This window comes from Manis pentadactyla, chromosome 1 (assembly GCF_030020395.1).
Source record: "Manis pentadactyla isolate mManPen7 chromosome 1, mManPen7.hap1, whole genome shotgun sequence".
NCBI lineage: Eukaryota > Metazoa > Chordata > Mammalia > Pholidota > Manidae > Manis > Manis pentadactyla.
Genome location: NC_080019.1, coordinates 88,296,815 through 88,309,980, shown reverse-complemented (window position 1 = coordinate 88,309,980; position 13,166 = coordinate 88,296,815). Strand labels below are relative to the sequence as shown.

Here is a 13,166-nt window from a genome sequence, read left to right as displayed (position 1 = left end):
TCCAAAGGGGCTCCACCATTGTGCATTCCCACCAATGGTGTGCAAGGGTTTCAACTTCTTTACATCTGGCCAACACTTGTTATCTCTCTTTTTTCTTTCCCTCAGATAATAGCCCACCTGCCAGGACTGATGTGATATCACATTGTGGTTTTGATCTGCATTTCCCTGATGATTAATGATGTTGAGCATCTTTTCATATATCTGGCAGCCATTTATATGTCTTCTTTGGAGAAGTGTCTGTAAGTTCTTAGATCACTTTTATATTGGGTTATTGGTTTTTTTGTTATTGAGTTGTAAGGATTCCTTATGTTTTTAGGAGATTAACCCCTTGTCAGATATATGATTTGAAAATATTTTCTCTCATTGCGTAGGTAGCTCTGGCATTCTGTTGATTATTTCCTTTGCTGTACAGAAGCTTTTAGTTTGATATAGTCTCAGTTGTTTATTTCATGTTTTGTTCTTAATTGTATCTCTAGGGTTTAGAACAATTCTGGGAACATGATGGGTACTCAATACATATTTGGGCCTTGGCAGATTGGTGGGTCTTCCAAGTCCAAGAGTGCCGACCTTTCTCATCCTGAGACTCTGGGAGGGTGGAGGGGACTAGGCTAAGTGAGGCACTGCTGCCACGCAGGCTGCAGAAGCTGTGTACCCTCTGGGAATTAACCCCTCAAGAGGGTACACTGGGATAAAAGGTCTAGAAATGATTTTGCAAACTTCTTCTCCCAGTTTAAAACTTCAACCTTTAAAACATTTAGCTTCCCTTTCTATTTCTCCTTCCTCTTCTCAAAACAAAACAGAACAAAACCCTCCTTGGGTGCTAATTAAAAAGCAGGTATGTTTTTACTGATAAAATGTGTTTTGCTTATAACCCCAAAACACATTAGAGAACTGCAAAGCTTGTTCATTTAATGGGAGTATAAAAGATGGACATCTAAAATTTTCATCTATTACAACATGTGCAGAACATGAGCACACCAGGGCAGGGAATTAGAATGATTTGTCCATGTTTAGTCCACCTATCTGTTATTACATCTTTCTGGCTGAGTTGTACTTGAACTGAACAATGTCTTTTACAAATCTTCCTCATACATCTACACTAATGGACATTCAGTGTCCCAAATTTCCAGCACTCTTTACACCAGCTGGACGGGTCCCATCTACTCTATGCATTGTGCCGTCTCATTTTTCCATATAAGTCCTGCATAACTACGGTCCTTTTGATCACCAAGTTCACCAATATAAGACTTAATTAGAAAGGAGATTGGTTCTAGAAACCTCCCTGAAGGGGAAAAATCAGAAGGGATATTTTAGAAAGAAGTGATGTACTTCTTTACCTCTCAAGAATATGCTCTTTTTCTGTGTGGTCACTTGATGCAGAGAAGCCAAGGAGGAAGACATTTAGAACAATCCAAAGCAATCTGCTCATTTTACAAATAAAGAAATGCATGGCTATTGAAAGGCCACAGGTACTCCCTGGAAGAAGTGGGACACTAACAGAGTGTTAGTAACACATTGCAGTGGCAGAACTACTGTGTCACTTCACAGGGTACTGACCTCCTTGCCATTTTTGGTGGTATTGGTCCCTCAGGAAGAAGCACATAGAACCACAGCCGCTGGGCTGCCAGCCTCAAGGAGTACCACTTACCCCAGAGGCTACTATCCAATTAGCCCAGATTAGAACAAACAGCAGGCTTGAAGCAAGGAAGAAGGCAGAAATGAGTCAAGCATTTTGTTTTGTTTTGTTTTTAGTGAATCCTCTGTTCACCTCAAATTAATTTAAATGCTGACATGCTGTTTCCTGAGAATGTTTTACTGATAAGTAATGGTTTAATTATGGTTTCAAAAAAAGGGTTGTTCTAGCACTTTTGTTTCTGTGTAATAGCACCAACCAGACTCTGCCTTTCATTAGATTTAACTGTTACTTACTTGTTTCTCTCCCTAGATTGTGAGGTCCTGAGGTGAGGGCCACATTTTATTCATCTCTGTCTTCCACAGTGTTCAGAACAGTGCTTTGCACATTGCAGCTGCTCAATAAAATGTTTATTGAGTTGGCTTCTGTCAATGTCAGTGTGTGTGTGTGTGTGTGTTTTAATGCATAACCACAGGAAAGATGCAGCAATGAAATAAGTCCTTATAGTTTATGAAAAGTAATTCCATGGCCCAACAGTCATGATTTACAAACACTGCTGGTACCTATCACAATTATAACATACAAAGTTCAATCCTGAGAAACACACAAGTAGAAGTCTAAAAACAAGAAAAGGAATTCATTTTGTTTTGTTTTTGTACATTTTTTCTCTTTAGAGATTTATATATTTGTTCTCTGGGTTTCTGCTTTCTACAAGGGCTAGTCCAGCTAAATGTAGTAAAATGTACCAGTGCTATGACTGAAATGTGTGTAAGGTATAGGACAGGCACAAGGCATAGAGAAAATGTGATGGGATGCTCAGGGAGGTAACACTCAAACTGAATCAAACCATGTATAGATTTCTGTTGGATGAACACAGGCAGACAGGATGTTCAAGGGAAAGGACAAGAAAAGGAAAATACAGAGCAATGACTTGGAAGTAATTCTGACAGCTGGGCTTTGGGACGGTGCTGAGGATAGTCTGGAGCTGGAGGAATGAGAGCAGTGGGAGGTGTGTGGAGCCTTGCACACGCTTCTCAAGACAGCAACAGGGATACACTGGAAGGTATTCATCAGGAAATAACACGACAATTTGTGTCTTTAAAAGCCCTCTAAGGGCAGTAGCATGGAGCATAAACTGAATGAATGTGAAATGAGTGGTCATAGAGTCAGGAAAAATATTGTAACAGCTCTGGTGAACAATGAGAAATGTCTGAATTAAGGTAGTGACAATGGAGGGTAAGATGGAAATCCTCCCATACCTACGTAATACTCAATTAGCAGCTGGTGGATGTAAGCTTGGTGTGTTTTTTTCATGGGGGAGGGATTTGAGGTAGATACCCCATAAGTGTCAGAGATGAGACAAAGGGTCTAAGATGTAAGATGAGTCCCTGGTTTCTGACTTGGTAGCAGTAAGATGGGAGCTGTTGGTGAATATCAGGATATGGGAGAGGGATGATCAATTTTTGCCTAAAATGGAAAATGCTTGAAGGGTCAAAGGAAGACGTGCATGGAGATGTTTCATAGGCAGCTAGACGTTTGGGCCTGCAACTCAGCAAATGAACCTGGGCCAGATTAAAAAATTCAGTGGCCATAATGACAGTAGAAGATGCCAAGAAGCATACAAGTTTGTCCACTGAGAGCTTGTGGAGCAAGAAAAAAAAGTCCAGAAGGTTACTATTTGGTTAATTGAAGTGACTTAAATTAGTTGCTGCCTTGAAAATTTAATGCATCATCAATTTTCTATAATACCCTGCAATATAACCATCTTATAATCAATAGTTTTCTCATCTCTGTCCCATCAGTTATGAGTATGGACACCTATTTCTCCTGCAGACTTTGGGAGTAAGGACTTGAGTATCTGAAAATGTAAATTCTCTGACTGGTAACAAAAACCATGTGGATAAATTAGAAGAAAAACATGTGCCTGAACTTATACAGTGAGCAGTTGAACTTGACAATACATAAAAAAGGAAAGAAAACATACTGAATCTATTACTATTAAGCAGGTACAAAATAAATCAGAAACTTTCACTGTAAGAAACTTTAATAAAATATGAAGAAGTTCTATTATGTTGTGTCCTTTCAGGGGCAGTCCTGAAGACCTGATGCAGTCACTGTCAACAGTGCTGCTAATATTGCAGAAGATGAAAAATAAATTTTAAACCTAAATTGCCAAGTTAAAGGCATCATCTTGTAAAAAAATTGCACAAAATTAAAGACGAACATGTATGATTCAATACAAAAAAAAACTAACACTAACTCAGGGGTCCTCATTGGAGGAGGTGGGGTGGTACTTAAAAAGAATACTTAGTACCTAGGTCCCCATCCCCAGGCAAGTACATCACAATACCGGGTGGTGGTGCTGGGGAACCAGTGCTATTTCTAACTCTCCCCAGGTGATTCTAATGTGCAGCCAGAGTTCTGAACCCTTGGCCTCAGTATATAAAGGCAGAAGAGGAGGAAGAAAGAAAAAGCATGCTGGCATGGCAGAGAAGATCTTGGAAGCCAAGCTGCACCTTGATGACTAGCAGAAGCTCATGGAGAAGATCCAAAAAGAACTGGAGAGCTAGCTATACATGTTACTTACCAAACATTCATTAAATTATCATACACAATTGTGGCTTTAGATTATCATAAAGAGAAAATCAACACATATCATGAAAGGAAATGTAAAGTGCAAACTACATGCAAAACGGTTAAAGAACTGGGATTACGTTAACTTCAAAAGAAGACAGCAAGCAATAATTGAACAATGATTTTTAAAATTATGGAGAAATCTGCTGGTGTCACGTGGGTTCAGGTTATGTTAGCTAATTTCAGAAAGAATATTTGACAGTATTTCTCTGTAGATACTAACACAGTGCTAACAGTTATTAAATGTAAGTATATGTATTTTTAAAGAAATAAAAATGTTCAGACTTGTAAACTTCTCAGATTAGGAATTTAGCCATAGAGTACTCCTTTTGATGACTTTTTGTAGATTTCTAGAGGTAGAATTTGACAACCAATTATAACACAAAGCATATGTACTCATTCTCCTTCCTTCTTTTCCAGCTGGGACACTAAACATTCTCTGACATTTGCAGCCCAATTTTTAGCACTGACAATACAACATTTGCTCCAATGTAAATCCAGAGACCAGCAAAATAAATCAGTCTCTCTTTTAGGGTATGGTGCAAAACACTGCATAGAGATTGAAATGTATTGGCATTTCCATTTATGAATTTTGTCCAACTTGTACTTGGTTTACTGAGAACTGAACAGTCCTGCCATCAAACAGTCACACTGCACTTTGCACCTTGCTTGGCATAACACTTTCCTCCTGGTGGTACAGTTTCCTATATCATGTCTTTGCTACACTGCTGATGTAATGTGATATAATCAAATTTCACCTTTGATTCTCCTAGTTCTCAATGACACCTAGACTTTGTCAGTGTTTATTAAGCTAAAAGTTATTGAAATATTACATTAACAATTAAAAAATTAACATTAATGTTTAATGTTTAGTTAGCTTAATAACTGAATAAATGAATGTGTGAATAAACGATCACCTTCCTGGCATGTTGTTGTGTCAGTTACCACACAAATCAAGTTAGTATTTTTACTTTTCACTTGCTTACTCATTCACGAATTCAGTTTTAACTGAAAACTTTCTCTGTGTTCAGTACCATACTGAACAGTCAAAAGCAATAGCCCCTGTTCTACAGGAGTGAAGAGCCTAGCAAGAAAAAGTCAGCATAAGCAGTTCTAGGGTTTTGAGTGCACACACATGCTGATTAACATGTTAGAGACATCTGGGTAACTGAAAAATAAACACTAAACTAACGTTAATAGTTAATATGGAGTACTAATGTCACTAATAAGTGGAGATTACGAACACTGAAGGCTTTGGAGGAGAACCCTGGTATCCTATATTTGGCCACCACAAGGTTGTAGACGTGTTTCACGGAGCATATGGAAGAGGATAGAGCTGGGCGACTGACGGACAGAATATAGGTGGGGCTGCAGGCAGAAGGTAATTCTTAGTGAGAATGGCCTCAGAAAAGGCTTGAATGAGCTATGGGTTACTCATGCTGAGAAGCCAAAGAAATGAGGTAGTCTAAGGACGCCTTAATGAAAACATTTTATATTTTGGTTAAATCCCTGACGCATCTTTACTATAACATTCTTAGATGTACTCGATAGAAGGAAGACACTGTACTTTTAGACATTGTTCTAAATAAGGTTATTTCTCTTAATCCAACACAGAGGAGGGAAAAGGACCCTCTTCTGAACAAATATATTAGAAACCAGAATATACATACTCATCCTTGTCCACCTTTTCCCGAAGCTTCTTGAGTTGTTTACTTTGGCTTAACTTCAAATTTTGAATTATGTTCTCAAAGTATTCATCTTCTTTGTAGTTCAACTATATTATATAAAAGATTTTGGGAGAAAATATTAAAACCAGTATCTTCAAAAATTTTGCTAAAAAAACATAGGGGCTGTTTTCTTAAGTTTAATCCATCAATAAAGTTAACAGAGAGCATTACCAAAAAAGGATTTAATTCCAATTAGCTTAGTTCTTTACTGTAGTCCTGCTGCTCTAGCTGAATCACCACTGGAGTCTATTCTTTTGTAATTAATCAAATGAAACCAAGTGTCAGACAAGTTTTACTGTATTGATATTAATTCTTACATGACAGATGAGAGCACATTCTTATTTAGTGCCTACTGTGTGCTAGGTACTGTTCTCAGGTATATAGTACACTCTTTTAATCCTTATAATAATATTATGAAGATGGGCTGTTATAAACATTTTAGAGTTGAGGAAACTAAGGCACAATTAAATTCTCTGCTCAAGGTAATAAGTGATACAGCTGGATCTTGAACACTAGGAGTCTGATTTTGAGTCTATGCTCTTAGCAAGTTATGATCTGTGTAGCTGAGATTTGAACCCAAGCAGTTCAGCCATGAGTCTATACTCTCAGCTGCTAGACTCTTGCCATGAGGGCCCCAGGGACTTGCATGCTGTAGCCAGCTCATTCAAAACAAAATAGTCAAGCTTCTCTGCAAATGGAAAAAGGGGAGAGGGTACTATAGGCTAGTAATCAATGGGTCAGGAATCACTGTCATCCCCGGATCTGGGCAAGAACCACCTTGGTGTCACCAGAGTTTCCAGCAGTGTGGTGACCACGAGGGGAGCGACAGGACCCTCAGCTGAGTCTGAAATCAGTATTGGGGAGACGTGAGTCAACTCTATTCTCTTTTCATTGTTAACATTACCAGAAGAGAAGGAAAGAGTTTCCGATTCTCAGAGTAGTTTTGTTTTAAATAGAGAAGGCATGGCCTGGTTTATCCAGTGGAGGAATAATTAAAAAGGGAATGAAACCTGAAGACATGGCTTCTTGGGCCTGTATCAGGTGAGATAAGAGCCTGAGCACGGCCTGCTGTTAACTGTGATGTCTACCCCTAGATCCTCTGTGAGGGACACCAGATTTTTTCTTCTGACTCTTAAAATAGAACACATGGAAACCAAAATAACAAAACCAAATACAGACCAGGGCAATCACACAAAAGGCTAAAACTGAAACAGCTGTAGTAACTGGCTTCAGTGTTCAAGCTCTATATTATAAGGCCTACAAGGCTTTAGGCCATTTCACATAATTTCTGGCAGCCCTTAGCTATAAATGATATTGTCCCCAGCCCTAGGTATCATTAGTGCAGGGTGTTTACAGAGACTGACCTCCACGTATTCATTATTCAGTTTGTCGTCATTTGTAACAATGTCATCAGGATAGCCGATTCTTTCTTTAATTGCTAAGGCCTATGAAAATAAAAACATTGCATGTCAAGATGATTATGTAACTTTCAAATGCAAACATTATAATTTGCCCATGCCTAGCAGATAAATAGGTTGATCCATACTGTTTATAAGGAGAGTATCTGACAACAGTTAAATAGAAATATTTGCAAAAGTTTCTGCCTGGAGTTCAAAATACATAAAAAATACTTCTGAAATTTAGTTTCTAACACGCTATTGTCATTGGCTGCAGCTTTCCCAAGAAAACCAAAATAAAAACTGACAAGTCATTGTTGCACATGTATTTTATGAACTTTTTTCTCTGAAAGGCTTTTTTCCTTCAATTTTGCAGGAGGGGTAATATTTGGAACCTCCATTCTAGCAGCTTATAATTATCTTTCCACTTCACTGATTTAGCTGAGAAAACGGATATGTGCTTACAGGGTTCGTGCTAATATTCTTCCTGAATATATGTTCCTGGAGTTTTTATGTTCTCCTTTGAACTCCAAAGCTGATGTATACCTATCTTCCCACAGTTAGATGAATGACATTAGTTAAATGAGTGGAAATGGATTTTCCTTGTTATACAGCTCATGTGTACCACTTCGCTTAACTACCATTTCTGATTATTATTTTTATTATCTTAAAATTGCTTACATTTTTATTATTTCATTAACATTTATTTACTACTTGCTATTTCTATTTATTTCTCTCATTTTTCTCAAAGACATGACTTTTGAGTCTATCACATCACATTGCTTTTAAATAATTTAATTAAAATTTTCATGTGGAATTAAGCCTGTATCTCTAAGTTATTTTGTTTACCATCAAACGGATGAGGTTTTGTTACAAATCTATTTCATAAGCCCAGGATTTCCCCAGTGGATCAGACAGGACATGTGTCACTAAGTCAATTTAGGCCAAGCCCAATTTCTTATAGGTTTCCACACCATTGACTAATTACAATCATCCCTCTCTGAATGGTTCTTTATTTTCTAGAAGACACTTCCCCAAAGGATGTTCTAAGGGACACAAAGTTTACAGTAGTAGGAGGTAGTACATAATGGATTTATTGCCAAATCTTTGGGTAAATAAGATGACAGAAACATTAAGCAGGCTTCTTTATTGCTGCATAAAATTAGGTTATCGTAAGTATCCAAGAGGATGAATTAATTAGTGTATTTATTCATTTAATATATGTTCAAGAGAATAATACCAAGTACTTTATAAGGTGCTGAGGATACAATGTTAGGCAAAAATTTCTGCCCCCAGATAGCTTACCATAAAGATCAATAATAGGCAATGAGTATTAATCTGAAGTGTGTTGTATCATGCCTTAAAATCACACCTTAGATGCATGTAACCTAGTCTAGGGTGGCATTCAGGGAAGCTTTCCTGCAGGAAGTGTTTCCTAAACTCTTTTGACCATGAGATTTCTTTTCATGCAACTTGCAGGTCCTGTAAGACCACCTTGGGAAATGATGAACAGGAACAATCCAACAGGCTGTATGAAATGCAACCATGCCTCGCATAGCTAGAACATAAAAGGAACAAATCCAATCTGAACTTCTGAGGGCCTTGTCAAAGTGATGGAAAGATAGCCATCCTGGGGGCCTAAATTCTAGACCTAACTCACTCAGGATTCTGTGATAGTTTAAAAAGACAGTCCTTTCATGTGATTTAATCCTGAAAGAGAACTCGATTCCAGCTTGATTCCCTTAGTATAGTAGGTTTATGGCCTCTTTATGTATCAGTTCAAAGAATGGTCTGTTCTTCCTGCCACCCTAACTATAGAGGAAATGAGATAGAGCAGGGAAATGGGACAAGGGTCACGCCATTGTAAAATCTATTTAGCCTGCGAAAAAGGCCCAGTTTATTATTTAACTTAATCTATATGCTATTTTTCCTCTTCTTCCAGCCCCTTAATCAATTAAGTAACTTTGTAACCAGGACTGGAGATAGACCTCTGGAGTATAAATGAACCTATGCAGTTAAAGAATGATGAGATCTGGATCAACACAGTCACCTAAATAACCCTATTCTTAAAACAAAACTTCAAAGGAATTATGAAGTACCTGTATACAGCATGCCTTGTGCCAACCTCTACCCAAAAAGCCCTATAAAACCCCAACCCCTAAACCCTTAAGTATACCTCCTCTCTGCGGTTGCCTGGCTTCCTTCCTATCTGAGTGTATACTGTCTTATATCAAATAAACTTTCTTGTTGCATAAGCTTACTGCACTTTGTCTCTGAACTTTACCATGATAAAGACAAGAACTTGCCGACCTCCACCTCCAGTGATGTCTTTGTCACTTTGCTATTTTATTTAGCTTTCTATCCTCAATGGAATCCTTTCTCCCTGTTTTACTTCAGATCGATAGGGAAGTGGAAGTTCTCAAAACATAAACTCACTCCATCCAGTGCTATGCGGCTACCCCAGATTCTGGGGTGGTAGGTGTCAACATAATTCCCCCACTGAGCAGATCAAGCAGACACCAGAGGCCAGGTGACCTTGGCTTTAGTAGTTGGGAAGGGATTTGGCCAAAGCCAACCAGGAGTTCAATGAACTTCCCTTTCCTTCCTCTGTTCTTCCTTGCTCTCTGCTGCCTGCAAGGCTGCTGACATTTGCTTCTACTCTTGCTTTAACAAATTCCTTTCTTGCGGGCACTTCTTAGACCTGATCAAGAATTCTTTCCCAATCAGAGTCAAGAGCCCTCCCCTATCTGGGCTGAAGTTTCATCTAGTGTGTAGGGAGAGACCTCCCCAGAGGCAGTGCCCAGCAACAGAACAATCAGGCTGCATATGAATATTGCTCATTAAGTACATACACTTTTCACTAGATATATTCCTTCTAGTTTTACGCAGTTATCAAGGCAAATGATCATAGTACACTTAAACCTAAGATTTCTAAGACATCGCACCTCTGTTAAATAAATATGTATTCTTATTTAACATATTAAAAGCCAGAATAATAGGTGTACGATGTGGATAAATAGTAATGGTTATAAAAAGGCTCCTTCAACATCCCTCTAACTATAGGTCACCTTATAATATTCAAATAATATGCCAGCTTACATTTGCCTATTTAAAATTTAGTATTTTTTTTCCTGAGGTCATAATAAAGAACAAAGTAGGATACGTTTTTAAAAAAATCAACTGGAAATTTGCATTAAATTTGGCTAGAAATTGGCATTAAAAACTAGAGGCCTTTTAGATATGTTTCAGAAAAAGAAGAAAAATATGAACCACTCATGGTATCTTTTAATTCTTTACTTGTTCACACAAGATTTTCCTCTGAGTTCAGAAATCATTCAAAGTTTTGAACTGAACATGGAGAGTAGGAGTTGGCAAAGAAATAATAAAAGATGAAAATCATAGAAAAAAACTCTTTATCCATGAAGACTGTTCCTGGAAACATTACATCTTGAAGGAGCTTACTTTTATTTTATGCAAGGCTTGATTGTATTTTTTTCTGAACTTTCTGAAAATTTCCTCCTTTCTTATAAATACTTTTTTCTTTGATAGTAAAGCTTGTCTTGTTTTTACCTTTTCTTCAGCCTTCTTTTTTGTTTCAGCATCCATCCAAGTGAGGTCATCTAAAGTCTGAATAAAAACTTTCCGGATCTGTGTAATCAAATTCTCAACCTCAAACCAAGAGAAGACAAATTTAGGCCATTAATTGATTTTTTTTTTTGTAACAAAAATTTAAAAGCATAGAGCTATAAATCAACTCAATAATATGCTAATAAATGTAAATTTATAGACAAACTGTGATCTAAAGGAATGGGTACATGTGGATATTATATTTTTAAAACAACACTGTTACTACCAACACTAATGACAAAACAGGTCTTAACATAAACATTAATAAAAATATCATCTTTAGAATCCAGTGGTTCCAGTGGTTCCATTATCATAAAAGAACGAACATAAAACATTAGCTGTCATTATCATTAGTAGTTAGTTCAGCAATAATTAGCATTTCAGAAGTTTCTTTCACCATGTCTTCAGTTTCCATTGTCTTCATTTCAGTAACAATGAGAATTTTAGCAACATTTTTTATGCTTCAAATAAAAACCCTAGTTTATTTTCTAGTGTTTTAAGAAAACACAAATGCTTGGTCAATTTTGTTAACAGAAGAGTTTATAAATGACTCTGTCAACAGAACGTGTGAGTGGGAGTGGGTACTCCGCTTTTGGAAAATGGACAGTTGATTTTGGACTAAACAATATCAGCATCAGAAATATAACCAGACTCCTGGGGGAGGAAGAATGAGGTACATTGGGAAATAATGGCAAATTATGATTCAGAGGTTCTCTGCCAATTAATAAAGTTTTAGTCAAATTACAGCCTATTGTAATTGCCATCAATGCAAACAGATAACTGGTAGTGTGCTGTGCTGAAACATTACCACATGTTTACTCTCTCCAGCAAAGGCTGCTTCCACATAAAGCCTTCCCACAGCATTTTCCATATTCCCATTGACATAGTTTGCACAACGTCTCCAGGTGGCCGTTTCTGATGTTGTGCCATAAAGGGCCTGAGGGAGAGAGAAGGGGAAATGCATTTGACCGGGAGTGGACAGCCAGAGCCTGGCAAGAGCACAGATTTCACAGGGCTCTATCCTTTATGTCTCCTAAGTTCTTGCACTATTCATTGCTTCTCCTCGTAAGGCACATTGTTCTTGCCCAAGATAAAAATGTAATCCAGTTGGATTGTTTACTTATATATCATCTGAAAATAAGGTACATTTTCAGTAGCATGTCCCAGTAGAACTCTTGACTGCTACAAGTTAATATCCTTCTTAGACAGCTTTAGAAAACAATGAAACCCAAAACCAAAAAAATAATACTGCTGCATAAACATAAACGTGAAGTAATGTTCAGTAAGTGTAACAGGGGAGAAATCTGGCATACGAGAAAACACATTCCTGACTTTAAATGTTTTGTTGAACTTCCAGTACTCAGAAGAACTGTATGTGCATAAGTTTAAGTACCAATAAGGGGATTAACTTAGTTAAGGGAAATTTAGTAAAACACTGTTTTTACATTCTTTAATTAAAACAATTTGTCTACATTTTCTTTCAAAGGGTAAAACCTAAAATTTTCAGAGTTATTTCCTTTCCATGACACCAACCGATATGTTTGCTAGTTTCTCTTTACTCAATTCCTCCTGCCCTCACCCCTTACAACAGAACTAAAATGATGATGTTTAAATAATGTTGGTACAGCCTAAGAAAGGCGGTAAGGTTGTCCCCAGGCAGGCGTGTGCTCAGTGGACTGCCCACATCAAATTAGACCTGGATGGCTAGTGTGTTATGAGCACCTGAAAATCAAATGAATTGAGACAGATATCCCTGAATTTACTTGTAACACGCACACAAAAACTAAGCCAGTATTCTTTCAAATAAGCAAATGCCTCTTCATCCAGGGCAGTCCCATCATAGTGTCAGAGCAGACTATCTAAGGCAGCGAAGCCCATGAAAATTAGCTTTCCTGGGCACCATAGCTTAAATATGAGTGAAATAAGCAACACTTGTCTCTAGTTTCTTGGCAAAGTTCACCACACTCTAGCAGTGCGCATGGCAAGCCTTCATAACCATGTATCTCTTTATATTTTAAGTCTTAAGAAAAGAGAGATTTTTTCTTCACCTTGCGGAAAGCATTTCTGGACTCCTTGTAGGTTCGGCTGAGGCTGCTTACAAGATCCATTATGAACCGCCAGGACATTAAATTTTGAAGATCTCTGCAT

The 13,166-nt window shown here is 37.7% G+C and overlaps 1 protein-coding gene across 6 annotated transcripts in view; it reads right to left on the bottom strand.

Moving 5' to 3' along the window:
• The window catches only part of MME (membrane metalloendopeptidase), a 95,382-nt gene that overhangs the window by 33,925 nt on the left and 48,291 nt on the right, over positions 1-13,166 (bottom strand). For all 6 annotated transcript variants that reach the window (XM_036904151.2, XM_036904148.2, XM_036904153.2 and 3 more), the window contains 5 exons: positions 13,067-13,160; positions 11,827-11,955; positions 10,962-11,060; positions 7,359-7,439; positions 5,938-6,041 (listed from right to left, as the gene is read on the bottom strand). In XM_036904151.2, coding sequence (XP_036760046.2) covers positions 5,938-6,041; positions 7,359-7,439; positions 10,962-11,060; positions 11,827-11,955; positions 13,067-13,160 — 507 coding nt within the window. The remainder of the gene's footprint in view (positions 1-5,937; positions 6,042-7,358; positions 7,440-10,961; positions 11,061-11,826; positions 11,956-13,066; positions 13,161-13,166) is intronic.